Source organism: Erpetoichthys calabaricus, chromosome 17, assembly GCF_900747795.2.
Source record: "Erpetoichthys calabaricus chromosome 17, fErpCal1.3, whole genome shotgun sequence".
In the NCBI taxonomy this organism is placed as follows: Eukaryota; Metazoa; Chordata; class Cladistia; order Polypteriformes; family Polypteridae; genus Erpetoichthys; species Erpetoichthys calabaricus.
Genome location: NC_041410.2, coordinates 94,844,237 through 94,862,647, shown reverse-complemented (window position 1 = coordinate 94,862,647; position 18,411 = coordinate 94,844,237). Strand labels below are relative to the sequence as shown.

The 18,411-nt window shown below is 42.5% G+C and overlaps 1 protein-coding gene across 2 annotated transcripts in view; it reads right to left on the bottom strand.

The window, feature by feature from the left end:
* rnf11a (ring finger protein 11a) overlaps positions 1-16,258 on the bottom strand; it is a 628,093-nt gene extending 611,835 nt beyond the window's left edge. Inside the window, exons 1-3 of one of the 2 annotated variants that reach the window (XR_007933761.1) lie at positions 15,822-16,258; positions 12,886-13,055; positions 8,506-8,807 (exon numbers count right to left, since the gene is read on the bottom strand). Coding sequence is in view for 1 of the 2 variants with exons in the window: in XM_028822413.2 (XP_028678246.1) it covers positions 8,639-8,807; positions 12,886-13,055; positions 15,822-15,920 (438 nt within the window). In the remaining variant the exon portion in view is untranslated. Of the gene's footprint in view, positions 1-7,100; positions 8,808-12,885; positions 13,056-15,821 lie in introns of those variants that run through there. The other variant, XM_028822413.2, reaches the window with a different exon arrangement.
* Positions 16,259-18,411: the final 2,153 nt, after the last annotated feature.

The following is an 18,411-nucleotide window of genomic DNA, read 5'->3' as shown; positions in this document are numbered from 1 at the left end:
GTAAATAAAACATCCCGTTACCAAGCACTAAGCGTCCACACATACAGGCAGTATAGAGATGCTGATGCGGACACACAGGTGACATTCTGCGCTAAAGGTGGACAGTCCTGGTCCGCTCTTTGATACTCCGGGTTTTCCAGTTATTGTGTATTTTACTGTTTCGTGTTTGACTCCTCATTATATTCACTTCTGGTCAGATCGCTGGCGGTGAGTGTTTTAGAAGTAAGCAGTCTAACCAGTCCGGTCTTTTGATATCAAAGGCAACACAAAAATGCGCCAATATTTAAGAATCAGTTTACATCTTGCCTGAAGAAGGGGCCTGAGTTGCCTCGAAAGCTTGCATATTGTAATCTTTCTAGTTAGCCAATAAAAGGGGTCATTTTGCTTGGCTTTTCTCTACATTCATAATGGCTAACACGGTACAGCACCCTAGTACTAAAGAATATCGTAAACATGGAATACAATTTGTCTGCAATTTCGGCAACGGCAGCAGACCTCCAGGACTCAAACTGGCTCGCGGAGGGCATACCCACTGTAATCCTATTAAATCCCCCCCATAACTGAAAGCCCCTCACCATTTAGCTTCTTGTTTTTTAAGTTCATGACAGCCCAATGCAAAGCTCGGCCTCCTGGAATTTCAGTGTCACCCCCTAGTGGCTAAGGGACTGACCTGAAAAGCACGGAGCTGTGTGACGCCTTTATGGTGAGTCACATGTGCAAAAAGGAAAGAAAAAAGTGCAAAATGCGTTGGCATGGAGTTCATTATGAAAGGTGCTATATACAGTATGCGTTAATTATCGGTGTGGCCTGTAGCACATTGTCGTTATTTATTTGAGTGACACCTTTGTCTGAGGAGACATACAACGTTTGAGATACAATTGGGTTACATTTCTTTTGTTGAAGTGACTTGCTCATGGTCATGCTTTGTCAATAGCAGGATTTGAACCCCACAACTCAGGGTCCAAAGCCATGACCGCTACCCTAATCGAGTCCTGTAACCAGAAAGTGATCAGTTCTAGAGACGGCGTTTACTGTGAAAGACGCTATATACACAGTCACACCGACTGACCGCTTGACCCCAAGTGAGTCGCCTAACAAGCCGGTGCTGCATTACTAAAGATATGAAAACCCGTGCCTCGAGATGGTATTGTCTATGAAAGACACTATAAAAATTCAGCGTATCACCCAAAGTGAGTCTCTTTACACTTTGTGCTCACCATTATGAGATTCCGTTTGCTATGAAAGGTGCTATACTCCGTGTGTGACCCCGAGCAAGTCACGTCACCGGACTGGACCCCAGCTGTGCCGATCTATTATAGTCGTATGAAGACGGGACAGTGCAGTGGCATAAGGTGGGCTAAAAGCACAAGGATTCGCGTATAACACCTGCTTTTAACTTACTGAGCGACACTCCGGGGGTCAAACAGCCTTAACGGCACGTTCAGAGGTCGCAATTTGTAAAGCATCTTGAGAAGATTTGTAAAATAAAGCATGCGTGGGTTTTGCCACTTATATACAGTGTCTGTTGTAAGGAGTGTGTCCTCCGTAATGGCCAACTTATTAAAACACTAAAAAACATGACCTGCCTTCTGGTGCTCACTTTGGGGCTACAAAGAGCCTTGAAGTGGCGTTTCCCGTGAAAAGTGCCATATAAAAGGGATGGACATCTCCCATTGACGTCCTCTGCAAGATCCTTCATATGAAGCCTTGGCATGCAGCGCTGCCCCCTTTTGGCCAAAAGCGATACACTGTAGAGCACAAGGTTACCAGTTCACTTCCCACTGATGAATCCCAGTGTGACCCTGAGGGAGTCGCATAAGAGACCACAAACCTGCTCGAGCGGTAAAACGTCTTGAGATGGGGTTCCCCTTGAAAGGCGCTATATAAAACACAATGATGAATATCTACCCCTGATGTCCTCTGCAAGTCCCTACACACTGCACCAATAGGAGGTATGCCTCCTATACAGCGTCTTGTCACGAACTGTCTGTGCGGGGCAGTGCTGCCCCCTTTCGGCCAAAGCGATGAAGTGTACAGCGCTCGCTTCTCCAGTTCAGTTGCCACTGCTGATCTCCTTTGTGAACCCCAAAAGGTGGGAGAGGAAAGGTGAAATAAGGGAAAGCAAACTCGCTCGACCTGGGATGAAGCTCGCTATGAAAGGCGAGTTTTACGCTCACTTTTCCCGATTATTTGTACTGAAGTGTTGTGGAAAGACGCCCTCTGGCTGATAAGAAGCTCTCACTTTGAGTGACTTGATAATGGCGTCCGCGTCCTCTCGTTGTTAATTGAAACAAATAATGAGGACAATTCTTACATGATGAAGAACTAAAAGGCCAATTCTTCTCCATCTTTTGGGAACGCATCCGTGTAGTAAAGTGTGCGTCGTCTACCACAATTGAATGAGATTTAAAAACGAGGCAGGTTGGCCCCCTAGCGGCTGGGCTGTTCTATTGTATGCAATAAGAAAAATGAGCCCGAGCGAGAATGCAGACAAGACCGGCATTCACTTTCACCAGGGCCGTTCTTAGGGGGGGGGGGGGTCCGCCTCCCCCCGGAGCGGAGGATAAAACTGAATTGTGAAGTTGCAAAATGGACCTCAGACGAGAGATTTATGTTAAGGCTAGAACCTTCATCTTTGCGAGCGACAAAGTTCAACAGAGCGAAGCAGCACACGCCTGTTCAGCGGCTTTTTTCTTACGTTTAGCAGCACCAGACTGATGAGCTCGCTTCATTTTCAAACAGGGAGGACAAAATCAAGTGGCGTTATTAGCTAATGATTACTCACATGTACATACAAAAATATTGATGGTACAGTAGACCATAGACCAGTGTTCTTGATTACATTAGTGCCAGATAGAACTCGTGAACATGAATACAAGCTAATGATAATACGACTAGTCGACGGAAAAGATAGCCGATATGTATAATTATAGCAGAGCAGACGGAGCAAACCACCCACCGTCGAGTCGCTTTGTTGAAATGGGTTTTATCTTCCCAGCTTCCGTTATTTATAGCGCCATCGATTTGTTGCGCAGACGCTTGGAGGCAGGCGAGGTGGATGATCAGTGCCCTCCCACTGGGGTCGTCGTCACTGTTCCCTCTTTGCTCGCGCGTAACCATATTGATAATTCCGCCACCAGAGAAAATTTGCACTTCTGAAATATATGGACCTGTAAATTGTAGGCTATTTGGTTTAAAAAAAAGCGCTTGGCGGGGCCCCCACCTAATTTGCCAATGCCTAAGAACGGTCCTGCTTTCACAGACACATTAAAGTAGATTTGAAACTTTTGGGCGTGGGGAGAAGCTGCTGTACTGAAGTCATTCAAACCTCATTTCGGACCAAAACTGTACAAACCCGTAGCAAGTCGTTTCACTGGCCGGTGACCAGTGCACACATCACAGACCACCCCAGGGGGCTTCTGTGATTAAATGAATGCATGTCGTGAAACGAGCATTCAAAGAAAGGCAGGGATTACAAAAGTAATAATAAAAATAAATAGGAACCGCAACAAGTAATCAGCTTTGAGGTCGAATCCAGACGGATGTGAAGATGCGCCTCGCACTGAACGCTTATGGCCGAGGGTGCCTAGCCTCATGCCTTCACTCAGCCGGCCGGTACGGGAAGCACAAGGATGTCAATTCAACGGCAAGCCCCGGGGCCGGCTGACACCTCAGCTACACAAATATGGAAGGGTGAAAGGCGCCATATAAAATGAAGCGCGTAACAGCCGCCACATTTACAAGGTGGAAAGCTCTCCTTGGGATGGCGTCGACTACAGAAAGGTGCTTAATAAAAATCACAGAGTTCAATCTCCACCAACATCTCTCTCTCCATGAACCTAAACAAGTTGTTTAACCTTCTAAAACCCCCATTTTGTATTGCCGTAATCATTTGGCCAGTAGGTCAGTGCTTGGTGATCACTATACAAAGAGGCTATAAAAATAAAATAAAGAAAATGCAACAGCTCAGTTTCAACCACTGTGCAAATATACATTCACCATAATAAAAGGATAAAAGTGTATGTGTGTCCATCTGGTTAACATATCTCCATCCTTCCAAAAGTTGGCACATAAACATTTCTTAGTAATAAAATGCACTGCAATTGTCATTCCAACAGATGGTGCATCACAAAAATTTCTTAGTAAGAAAATGCATTGCAGTTGTCATGCCAACAGATGACGTATCTGCAATGTAGTTGTAATTTCAACAGATGGTGCTTCACAAACATTAACACAGCTTTTCCAACTCCCATACCAAATGGCATATAACAGAGACATATGCATTGCATTTGTCATTCCAACAGATGGCGCATCACAAACATTAACACAGCTTTTCCGACTCCCATACCACATGGCATATAACAGAGACACATATAGATTGCATTACTCGTTCTAACAGACAGTGCATCACAAACGTTTTTAGTAATAACATGTATTGCAGTTGTCATGTCAACAGATGGTGCATCTGCATTGCGGTTGTAATTTCAACAGATGGCGCAGCATAAACATTAACACGCTTTTCCAACTCCCATACCAAATGGCATATAACAGAGACATATGCATTGCATTTGTCATTCCAACAGATGGCGCATCACAAACATTAACACAGCTTTTCCGACTCCCATACCAAATGGCATATAACAGAGACACATATAGATTGCATTACTTGTTCCAACAGACACTGCATCACAAACGTTTTAGTAATAACATGTATTGCAGTTGTCATGTTAACAGATGGTGCATCTGCATTGCGGTTGTAATTTCAACAGATGGCGCAGCACAAACATTAACACGCTTTTCAGACTCACATACCAAGTGGCATATAACAGAGACATATGCGTTGCATTTGTCATTCCAAAAGATGGCGCATCACAAACATTAACACTGCTTTTCCAACTCCTGTACCAAATGGCATATAACAGAGACATATGCACTGCATTTCTCATTCTTACAGACGGCGCATCACAAACGTTTTAAGTAATAAAATGTATTGGAGTTGTTATGCCAAGATGGTGCATCTGCATTTCACTTGTAATTTCAACAGATGGCGCGGCACAAACCTTAACATCACTTTCCAACTCCCATACCAAATGGCATATAACAGACATCTGCATTGTATTTGTCATTCTAAGAGATGGCATATCACAAATATTAAAACTGTTTTTACAAGTCTCATACCAAATAGGGCATGACAGAGACATATGCACTGCGTTTGTCATTCCACCAGATGGCGAAATGCAAACATTAGCACTGCATTTATGGATCCCATACCAAATGGTACATGACAGAGACCCGTGCATTACATGGTGAGCTGCACACATTAACGGTACATTGATTACTTTGATTTCAAGCCATCTTAGACAGGAAGAACAGGTAGTGAACACACACACACACGTTCAGAGTCCTTCGCTTTTTTCGCATTTTATTATGTGGCAGCGTTGAGCCAAAACCATTTAAATTAATTTTTTTATCTCTCATCACGCCACACTCAATTCACCGAAATGACAAAGTGAAAACACGATTTCAGGGATTTTTGTAAATTTATTAAAAATAAAAAAAACAGAGCTGACACCGATTCAAGTATTCAGACCCTTTGTTCAGCAATTCCAACTTGGGGTCTTCTCGAGTCCGACACCACAAGCTTCACCCACCTGGCGTTGAGGATTTTTGTCAGCCATTCCTCTCTCAGATCCCCTCAGGCTTTGTCAGGCTGGATGGAGACGGTGAGCGGACGGCCATATTTAAGGTCTCCACAGACATGTTCAGTTCGAGGCTCTGGCCGGGCCACTCAAGGACATTCACAGAGTTGTCCCTAAGCCACTCCAGTGTTGGCTTTGTCCCGCTGGAAGGTGACCAAGCGGTCAAGTCTGATATCCAGAGCAGGTTTTGATTAAGTTAAGGAGTTTAATTAGAGAAGTTTGCTCAGTTGTCTCTCAAACTGGCCTTGTCCCCCAGTTCCTAATGCTGCCACTTCACCATTGGGTTTGTATTGCATTGGATGATCTGCGGTGCCTGCTGTCCTCCAGACTTAACGGTTAGAACTGAAAGCAAACGGTTCAACCCTGGGGTCATCAGAGCAGAGAATCTCTTTTCTCACAGTCTTGAGAGTCCTTTAGGTGCCTCTTTGCAAAGTCCAAGTGGGCTTTCATGTCTTATCTTGGCCACTCTGCCCAAATCGGTAGGAGTGCTACAGTGATGACTGCCCTGCTGGATGCTCTCTCGAAGTCAGCCACAGTGACCACCAAGTTCTTAGTCACCTCTCCTTGTCACAGAGGCACATAGTTTGGTCAGTTGGCCATCTTTAGGAAGAGTCTTGATTGTCCTTTATGAATTATGAAGGTCACTGTGCCCATGGGGACCTTCAGTATTGCAGACATTGCAGCCTTCCACAGTTGAGAGTCTCAGCGCAATGCGGGTCTTTAACCTCTGTAGACAATTCGCCAACCTCGGCGTTTGGTTTGTGCCCAACTGTAGGAATTGCCTTTTGTAATCAGCCCATTGAACTGACCACAGGTGGACTTCAAACACGGTGTAGAAACATCTTAGCGATTGTCAGCAGAAGGGGATGCACCTGAGCCAAAGCAAATTTGTAAAAATGTATAAAATTCTGTTTTCACTTTGTCATTCAGAGGAGTGAGTGTTGCTTGAGGAGAGAAAAAAAAATAAAATTTAGACGATTTTAAAATAAGGCCGTTGACAAAATGTGAAAAGCGTGATGGGCCCAGAGTACTTTGAGAATGGTGCACTCTACACAAACACACGCAATATATGAAAATAATTACACATGCTACTCGCTCACGGCCTGCACGTCAGTCCATTACGGTGCCGCCGACACACCCATTGACATTTGCACAGTGGCTGATTTGGAGCTGCCATCAAACTGGGGTTGTGGGAGGACAATTTGAGAAGACGGCCCAGGCATGCGGTGGATTTCAGTGTAAAACGCGATGAGCTTCAACCCCAACGCGGACTCCCTCCTGCTGCTCCACCACACGCCTCTCATCTCTTCAATGTCCAAACTGTACAACTATGGAACTAACTGGACTCATTACAGGAAAGCCCCCCCCCCCCCCCCCCATAACATCAGAAGGGTTAAACCCCTTGACTCGCCTTACCGTGCAGCTCTGAGCGTATCTCGTTATCTAAACAGTCCTCACAGCGTAAAAGAATTTGAGCTTAGCACGACAACTGCCTTGGGATGGTGTCCACTATAGAAAGCTCAGTCGGTTATTTGTTTTAAACTCGCTTAGTCCTGAACAGGGTCACAGGGGGCGCCACAGCCTATCCCAGCTGGCATAGGGCACAAGGTTCTACATAAAAAGCACATCGACTTTCTACAAGACCCCCTGAGCAAGTCGGTCAATGTAAAAGTTCTAAAAATTCTTCAAATAAAAGGTTCACATACGTGATGGGTAAAGATGCCAAGAGTACCCCTGAACATTTTCTCCATCTTACAATATTACACATTTACAAGTTTACGCCGTGTGCAACGTCCACAGCCCATCCCATCATTTATATGACTGTCACAGAAACACTGGCAGAGCATGTGTCAAATGTGTAGTGGCTCATCTGTCTCACACACACACACAGGTTAAGGAGCAGCACCCTCATGCGTCTGTCCTCAGGCGAGCCCTCGACAATGCTGACTGACTGGCAGCTCTTTCCGGTTAATCTGGAAGTCCGTCCTCCATTTAATTCCACTGTAAGACCGCCATCGTGGGCCACGCTAAACCTACTAAAGCTAATTATTTCCTTCCTTTCCTGAAAATGTGGCTTTTTGTTTTTGTTTCAATCTCAAGATGTTTCACGCAGAAGAGGAAAGGAGCCGATAACATTTTGAAACCATTGGTTTTCCTTGTTATTTAATCAAACAGCCCAAGACTGTAAACTTTACACACACACACAGCTGTTTAAAGCATAGGGAGAGACGCGGACGGATGCAACAAGGAAATATATATGACGGGCAAACCTGAAATGCTCACGTGTCCTCTGAAGGAAATCATGAGGCGGACAGGCAATGCGTCGCACCCATCAAGGCGTCTGACTGGTGACACACAGCATCATTAAAGCGTGTGACAGACGTGGTGGCGCGTGCTTATGCTACAACACCCTGCATGTAAAATTGTAGAATTACATCTTACAAACAGAATTTATAGACAGCTGAAAGAAATCCATCTACACTATTCTTACCCATTAATAAAAAATATATATATATATATATGCATCACGAACACTCTGGGGGGGGGGGGGCAAAAAAAAAAAAAAGACATCATCAATATTTAGTAGTGCAATCCATTCTCATCTCCTCACACCACGGAGGAAGAAACCTCTCTTGCATTTGAAGTCATTCAGGTCAAATGTAACAGTAATCACAGTCTGTCTAAGAGCAGCGTTATTATAAATTATTACTATTTCTATCCCCCCGACCCACCCACCCACCCCAACTTATGAGGATCACTTTGGTGCTGTGCGCTCAAAGGCAGATTGAGAGACGCCACTCTACACTCCTCTCCTCCTGCAGCGTTCCAACCTTACATTGTGACGCTGCCCACTTTCAGTAAAACCGTAGAGCTGAAGGGGGCAGTCCAGGCAGGTGTGAGCGATTAGCTGTGCCGGCATGCCTCTCGGCTCGGGCCTCTCAGTTATCATATGAAGAGAGCAGAGCTGCGTCGACAGGCTCCATACAGGACGGGCAGGTGAACGAACGCATCAGCCAGTCATCGATGCAGTCCACGTGGTAGATGTGCAAGCAAGGCAGGAACCTGATTGGGTCTCCATATTCGAAGTCCATCATGCAGATAACGCATCTGTAAAGAGAAAGCAGAAATGTGAAATGTGCCCGTTGCGTCTTATCGAAAGGGTGAACGGCAGATATCAGATCTTAAAAAGCCAATGGTAAGGGGGAGCCGCTCAGTAAGAAAATGGAACTTGGGAAATCAAATGACATGCAGAAATGACAAATGTCCAGCAAAAACAATAAATGTCAAACTCTAATGCCAAAGGTCAGGGAGAAATAGTAAATATGAAACAAAAGTGACAGACGTCCAACTCAAATGGCAAATGAAAATAAAACTTGTCAAGTGAAAACGGCAAATGTTGAAATTTCCCAATTGAAAGGGCAAATGCTTGCCGAAAAAGAAAAAAAAAAATCAAAGTGGAAATGTCCGGCTTAAATTGGAAATATCAAATGTCAACAACAAATGAGAAATGTAATTTACTAGATGGCATAATGGTCTAAATGTCCACCTTGTGTTATGGAAATTAAGGCTTGGCTCCAGCATAGGCAGGCAGGATGGTGTACTGGTTATGGTATTGGACTTCAAACATTTGCGAGGTTTCTCTCTTAAGACCCAGCCTGTACAGAGTGTGTGTTGCCCCGCTGGCTGTAGTGAACGTGGACAGATGGCTTTACTCACCACGGAAGTCAAAGGCCGAGAATCCGTATACTGTAATATAGGTTTCTGGCAAGAAGTTATACAAAGTATCAGGATGTGATTAGCATTGACAAACATGAAGGTAAAAATATGATAATCTCTTTACATGGCAGAAGGCAAAGCTAATACTAAAGAGGAAGCTAGGGAACATACCGATATGTATTAAATTTAAAATGGGTGGGTAGGAATATACCAAAACTGGCTAATAACAATATTAACACAGCTTGTTGCAGCAGTGCATGGGTTCAAATCCCACTAATGACACAGGCTGACCACCGGCCTGAGCTGCAATTGGTAAAACTAAAGAAATGTAATCAATTGTGTCTCAAATGTTGAAAGCTGCCTTCGATAAAGATGTCATCCAAATGACGATAATATTAATAAAGGTCAAACTTGAATGGCAAATGTCAAGCAGAAATAGTAAATTTCAAACTCTAATGCCAAATGTCAGGGAGAAATAGTAAAATAGGAAACAAAACACGACAAACGTCCAATTTAAATGGCAAATGAAAATAAAACTTGTCAAGTGAAAACGGCAAATGCTGAAATTTCCCCATTGAAATGGCAAATACTTGTCGAAAAAAAGAAAAAAAAAATTCAAAGTGGAAATGAAATGTTCGGCTAAAATTGGAAATATCGAATGTCAATAACAAATGAGAAATGTCATTTACTAGATGGCATAACGGTCTAAATGTCCGCCTTGTGTTATGGAAATCAAGGCTCGGCTCCAGCATAGATAGGCAGGCAGGCAGGCAGGATGGTGTACTGGTTATGGCACTGGACTTCAAACCTGGCGGGTTGTGGGTAATTCTGTCCCCGCACACCACATTTGTGAGGTTTCTCTCTTAAGACCCAGTCCGTACGGAGTGTGTGTTGCCCTGCTGCCTGTAGTGAACGTGGACAGATGGCTTTACTCACCATGGAAGTCAAAGGCCGAGAATCTGTATACTTTATTGTAGGTTTCTGGCAAGAAGTCATACAAAGTATCAGGATGTGATTAGCATTGACAAACATGAAGGTAAAAATATGATAATCTCTTTAACCCATGGCAGGAGGCAAAGCTAAGGCTAAAGCAGCACCAGTAAAAAAGAGGAAGCTAGGGAACACACCGATATGTATCAAATTAAAAACGGGTGGATCGGGATATACCAAAACTGGCTAATAACAATATTAACACAGACTGCTGTAGCACCGCATAGGTTCAAATCCCACTAATGACATGGGCTGACCACCAGCCTGTGCTGCAATTGGTAAAACCAAAGAAATGTAATCAATTGTGTCTCAAATGTTGAAAGCTGCCTTTGATAAAGATGTCACCCAAATGATAATATTAAATTAATGTCAAACTTGAATGGCAAATGTCAAGCAGAACTGGCAAATGTGAAATTTCAATGCCAAGCAAAACAGTCCGGTAGAAACCAAACATGGAAAATGCCACACCAAAATGACAAATGTCATGAGGAAATACTCTATCCTGGCATGGTAACGTGGGAAATTTGGGAAGTCATCCAGTTCGCTTCTCCCAGTGAAGTACCTCTCCCTGTAACCTAGGACACAAGAAAGGCACTGAACCTCGATAGGATACCAGTCCATTGCAGACTCACTTCCAAACACAGACTTCAAAATCGACAAACTCAAGGAACATTTGCAGCTCCATGATGAATCCTTCCGGAATGTTTGTGGGATGTCCTACTGGTACTACAGTGCATCCGGAAAGTATTCACAGCGCATCACTTTGTCCACATTTTCTTATGTTACAGCCTTATACCAAAATGGATTAAATTCATTTTTTTCCTCAGAATTCTACACACAACACCCCATAACGACAACGTGAAAAAAGTTTACTTGAGGTTTTTGCAAATTTATTAAAAATAAAAAAACGGAGAAATCACATGTCCATAAGTATTCACAGCCTTTGCTCAATACTTTGTCGATGCACCCTTGGCAGCAATTCCAGCCTCAAGTCTTTTTGAATATGATGCCACAAGCTTGGCACACCTATCCTTGGCCAGTTTCGCCCATTCCTCTTTGCAGCACCTCTCAAGCTCCATCAGGTTGGATGGGAAGCGTTGGTGCACAGCCATTTTAAGATCTCTCCAGAGATGTTCAATCAGATTCAAGTCTGGACTCTGGCTGGGCCACTCAAGGACATTCACAGAGTTGTCCTGAAGCCACTCCTTTGATATCTTGGCTGTGTGCTTAGGGTCGTTGTCCTGCTGAAAGATGAACCGTCGCCCCAGTCTGAGGTCAAGAGCGCTCTGGAGCAGGTTTTCATCCAGGATGTCTCTGTACATTGCTGTAGTCATCTTTCCCTTTATCCTGACTAGTCTCCCAGTTCCTGCCACTGAGAAATATCCCCACAGCATGATGCTGCCACCACCATGCTTCACTGTAGGGATGGTATTGGCCTGGTGATGAGCGGTGCCAGGTTCCTTCAAACATGACGCCTGGCATTCACACCAAAGAGTTCAATCTTTGTCTCATCAGACCAGAGAATTTTCTTTCTCATGGTCTGAGAGTCCTTCAGGTGCCTTTTGGCAAACTCCAGGTGGGCTGCCATGTGCCTTTTACTAAGGAGTGGCTTCCATCTGGCCACTCTACCATACAGGCCTGATTGGTGGATTGCAGCAGAGATGGTTGTCCTTCTGGAAGGTTCTCCTCACTCCACAGAGAACCTCTGGATCTCAGACAGAGTGACCATCGGGTTCTTGGTCACCTCCCTGACTAAGGCCCTTCTCCCCCAATCACTGAGTTTAGATGGCCAGCCAGCTCTAAGAAGAGTCCTGGTGGTTTCGAACTTCTTTCACTTATGGATGATGGAGGCCACTGTGCTCATTGGGACCTTCAAAGCAGCAGAAATATTTCTGTAACCTCCCCCAGATTTGTGCCTTGAGACAATCCTGTCTCGGAGGTCTACAGACAATTCCTTTGACTTCATGCTTGGTTTGTGCTCTGACATGAACTGTCAACTGTGGGACCTTCTATAGACAGGTGTGTGCCTTTCCAAATCATGTCCAGTCAACTGAATTTACCACAGGTGGACTTCAATGAAGCTGCAGAAACATCTCAAGGATGATCAGGGGAAACAGGATGTACCTCAGCTCAATTTTGAGCTTCATGGCAAAGGCTGTGAATACTTATGTACATGTGCTTTCTTAGTTTTTTTATTTTTAATAAATTTGCAAAAACCTCAAGTAAACTTTTTTCACATTGTCATTATGGGGTGTTGTGTGTAGAATTCTGAGGAAAAATATGAATTTAATCCATTTTGGAATAAGGCTGTAACATAACAAAATGTGGAAAAAGTGATGCGCTGTGAATACTTTCCAGATGCACTGTATATTGTTGCCCCACAAGTACCTGCCAGTACTCACTCAATCCTTTGTCGATGTAACATCTTCCTAAAATACACAAATAATACGGAGCCAGAGAGAAATGTCTGATTACTTACTCCTTCACTTTCTTTTCTGAAGGCTCAGAGCCAGGATCAAAGATTCCTTTGGGCAAATGCTGGATGAGGCCAATCCTTTGGGCGATTCTAACCTGTTCCTCCTCCGTCAACTGGGTGGCAAGTCGGGTTTGACTTGGGGTAGGATGGTACACTGGAACCTGGGCATGCTCCTTCAGAGAGAAACAGAGATGGATGAATAAGAATACAATCAAAACAGAGGAGCTCTGCTGTAAGAAGCTGCTAGGTCTCCACGCAAGTCACTGCCATGTAGCGCCCTGAATACTAAGACTTCTTGCAAAGTTAATCCATATTTTCTCCACTTATATGTTCTTACATTTATTCAGTCAACACCTTACCCTGTCACTTTTTAAAAATCCATTTTATAGTAGAGTTTTCTCAAGGTGTGAAAACTGAAAGGTTATGAGCTTCAGTCAAGATCAGTAGGTCAATGGCACACTTCCTTACACATCTAAAACACATTTCAACAGGGAACACAATCTCAATCATTGGTAGAGTACAGCCATTTCCATATCTATGTAATGTGAATAACTACAGATTAAGTGACTCACTCAAGGTCACACGGCGAGTCCCAGAAGGACACTGAACCTTGTGGTTTCATATGGCACCTCTCCAGCTTGTATTAGAAGCACACAGAACTTGTCTCCATGTTTTTGCCTGTCATCTACTGTGGCTGAAGTGATTCGCAGGCTAAATCTATTTTCAGACTTACTCAGAACCAGACAGGGAGTCAGAGGTGGAAAAAGGCCCTACAGCAAGAACAATACCTCGGCCATTAGGAGGCCACATGGCCTTTTCAATTTGACAGCACCACTTCAGGAAAAGCAAGTAAGTTATGGTTATAGTAATTCTAGCAGATTTCTTTAGTGCTGGAGTAAATAGTTTTATTCGATACGCTTAAAAGGAAAAGTAAGCCATCTTTCTAGTTGGCACAAACTCATCTTTTGAATTTTGAAGCCAGGACATTGCATACGTTTTAGCAGATTTCTTCCCCCACCAGTTTCCCATAGAATGCAATCAAGTCGGAATGCTACCATATTGTGTCTAGTGTGTAGCGAGGGGTGTCTCAGGGACGCTAAAATGGTAGGAAATATGACAAAGGAGAATGGTGCAACACCCGAGCGAACTGTCTTTCCTTTTCCACTCTTAGAACTCCTTTTCCACTCTTAGAACCGAGAAAGATAATCAGGAGGGACCATGATGTTACTTTTGACACAACGTCGGGTTGGAGGACCCATCCCTTCCACTCCAGTCACCAATTTAACTTGGCGGAGGCCAAATATCGGTGTTCCTTTGTGAACCGGCATCCAAGTGTGTCACTTTGGAGGCCTAGAAAGCTTCTTCTCCAGGTTGAGGAAGTCAGTGCTGACACCCGAGGGTCTCATTCTTTTGCTGTATTATGTATGCCCTTACTTCTTCTTTGTTGGTATTATACAGAGTGCCAGCCAGTGACCCCACACCTTTTATTGGTATCGTTTCACTATATATAAATGTATACACAGACACACATATATATGATATATATTTATAGACATGTATTAATACACATATATACATACAAGATAATATATCTATAGAGATCTAAATATATATATATATATATATATATATATATATATATATATATATATATATATATATATATACACACACACACACACACATACACTAGCATTCAAAATTTTGAAATCACTCAAATATTTTCAAGTTTTTGATAGCAAATCGATACTTTTTTTTTTTTTTAAATCAAGATACTATTAAATTAATTTAAAAATAAAGCCAAGACATAACTAGTGTGGCTAAAGGCTATTATTGCTTGCAAGAACTGATGCTTAATGTTTAATCCATTATTCACACATGACCCATTTTCAGCAGCCACTTCTTCAGTGCCCTACCTCCTTTGGCGTATCCCTCATTAGGCGGGTACCAATAGTAATGGGTTATTGGAGAAACCTTTTGTATAAATAATAATAATAATAATAATACATTTTATTTGAAGCACCTTTCAAAAAACTCAAGGTCACTGTACAATCAGGTAAAAAATAAACATTCAATAACTAGAAAATTTAAATGCGTATAAACTACTTAAAGATGTCTTAGGATAAGTCTCCTCACAAAAAGTACTAAACACTGACTTAAAAAAATGGCATTGCTACATGTTACTATTAAGTACTTTCTCCCACAAAAGCAATATACTGTACACGATTGAAAGAGTCACTCTCGAGAGAAAAAAAAAAGACGATGACGTAACAAAATACACATTCGTCCAAAACACAGGCTACTTCCTCAGCACAGACTTACTGATGAACCTCTGCATGTATTGGTATTGCTGTAAAGCATATTGCTTACCATGAAAATATACTACAGAAAAACGTTCCTGCGATAAAATGTGTAAATAAAATAAAATAAAATATAAAGCGCACATTTTGAGGGATAAAAGGCGCTGTATAAGAGATGACTTCGCGATGATCCAATCATTCTGAGTGTAAGGGCAGCCAATGGGACCAGAGCCACGCCTGACATCTGATCTGCAGGCTGCTTTAATTTAGTTTTTAACGCCGGATGTTGCTGCCTTCACCTCAGCTCACGTACGTGTGTTTGCGGTGATTTAAATTACCTTAAGATGGACGTGTACGGTATATTTAAATGTCTCCGTTTAAAGGTCTAAACGCTGCATGAAGGTGCCTCCCAAACGGGAGAATTGCAGTGCGCATTCCAGGCCGCGGTAAGCCGCTTTAATGCCGCATTTTCTCCTGAATACACCTCGTGTAATCTGCCCGTTGTAAACCTCTTTTTATCTCATTGCACAGAACCCGAGGACCCTGTCGACCGAATCTTAGCGTCAAGCCTGCTGACAACCCCGTCCACTCCCGAGAAATCCTCGGTCTCTCTTAAGTACACTGTCCCACAACCCGCACCTGGTAAGGCGGAGGCGGCTCTCCGGGAAGGCTGGCACCGTCCGACTCGTTCAGCAGTGACAGATCATCAGCGGTCTGAGACGACAGGCAGTTCCCCATTGAGCGCCAGTGGCTCTAGCGTCGGAGAGGGACAAGGGACGTTGGCGTTTTTGCTGTATTTTCTTTCCCCCCGAGGAGGGGGAGGGCGAAGAAGGACGACTGGAATGATTTGCTCTGAGAAAAACAAATATCAGTACGTAGATGCGATGTAGCACAATAACGAAGAACAAAAAACGGTGATCCTGTATTACTTAAAGCCGTCTGAGGTACTGTCTCAGTCCATCGCCCCCAAACGGAAAATGTCACTGAAACGCTAACGCATCGTGTTGCTTCTTCTTATTGAAGTGTCTCCCCTTACAGACTCTGCATCGCTGTGTTTACAAACTACAAGAGCGGAAGTGCTGGGTGATGCATTCTGGGATTTGTAGTCCAAGCGGTATTTCCCATCCTGCGATTCTCATAAACGTCTGGTTGTGTGCGAGAACTGTTGCACACCTGGAAGAGCAATGCATTCTGGGATTTGTATGTGTCCATGTTCAGCTTTAACAGTTTTGCCGTAGTTCTTCATCGACGCAGCCTACGTTAAAACATCCATCCATTTTACCGAACTTGCATGTCAATTCTCATTTCAGAGAAAGAAATACAAAGGACAGACTGTGTTAACTTAAAAAAATCACTTTGTCAGAATTTCATTAAAATATTAAAATAAATGTCACTTAAATAGTCCGCACCCCTACGGAAGCGTATTAGGGCCACGGTGAAAAAAAAAATACGGAATATACTTACAGTACTAACAATTTCCTTTGACAATTTAAGTGGTACATGTGTTGAACATGATGGCGAACAGGTTTAGACATTCCAGTAAATCATCTTGCACATATGAAGTATGTTTTGTGAATAAATTGTTTCCTCCTTTCAAATGTTAACATAATTTTGACTCAACCTGTTATATACCTTGCGATCTCACAGTTGATTAATCTGCAATGGGATATCGTGTTTAATTTTAAATCGCCAATTTGTGTGGAGGAGGACTAGCATCCCGTCAAGGGCCTGTTTCGGCTTTGCACATTTTACCTTTTGGATCGGATTTACACAAATGAAATTCATTTAAAATATATTTTTAAAATATATTGATGCCAACTCGAGTATATTTTAAAATGTGTTACAACAAGGATAAATATACTACAGTATCTTCTGTATATACTGTATATACTTCTGGAATACTGTAAAATATGTTAATTATTGCAGTTTTTGTATAATACATTTTTACATAATAGTACATTAACTTTCTACGTAACATAATACAAAAATTGCTAAAGAACTCAGGCTGTAGCATTCCAGATATATTTATATTTATAAATTAAAATTGTTTGCCTGCCTGACAATAGATGTATTCACTTCTAGAAACCAATACTGAAGAGATGTGCATTTAACAAACTGGTAGTACTGTAACGTTCTAACAATTCTGGAAATCTCAAAAAACACGTAGTTTATAATACAAGTTTTAGTGTGGAATACATCGCATCCTACATGTGCTGGCACCAATAAATAGGATTCATTAGGAAGCTTGTGTTTAATTTTTTCCGGGCAAGATAGATATATAGATACTTTATTAATCCCAAGGGGAAATTCACATACTCCAGCAGCAGCATATTGATAAAAAACAATATTAAATTAAAGAGTGATAAAAATACAAAAACAAAAGCCATAAATAATATTTCAGAAACACAGAACCAAACAGTCTGTTGTATATTATATGCAATATATTGAGGGAAAACTACATTTTATTATATTTCAAATATAACCTTAAAAATAGATATCTGAACTGCATATATCTTGCGGTGGGCTGGTGCCCTGCCCGAGATTTGTTCCTGCCTTGCGCCCTATGCTGGCTGGGATTGGCTCCAGCAGACCCCCGTGACCCTGTGTTAGGATATAACGGGATGGAAAATGACTGACTGACTGACTGAACTGCATATTTTGTATTTGGCAGTTTTAGGTATATTGCAATATATTTTATTTTTATAAGTGAGGCTACAGCATCTGTGATCCTGTACAGAACAAATTACAGTAAGTTCAGAGACTGGAACTTGCATGCAGATGTATGCTTTCCATAAACTGTTGGGCCTGCATCACCATGATATACTGAAAATATTGTTTAAACAGAACAAAATGATTTTATTGGACTACTGTCATCGATCAAAGAATGTGCTGCCAAAGATGGGGCCTGCCAGTAGGTAGCCGAGTGACAGCACTGTAATGGAGTGACTTTCTTGCGTAGCACACATTGGTGGTAATAAATGTCGTGTTCCTGTCTCTTTATGCACTTGCTTTAGTTTTTACTTTTTTCTCAGCACTCTTTTATGCCCCTCAGCAGGTCTACACCGGCAATATATGGTTTGAAGTCCAATGTTTTTACCACTCGACCACACTCTGTTCTAACAGTGCCAACAAGCTGCAACATACAAAAGAAATATGAAAATAACAAATATGATAAATGAGGGGAGACTATTTAATCCATCAGACTTTTTTGTTTAGCTAATAGCTACAC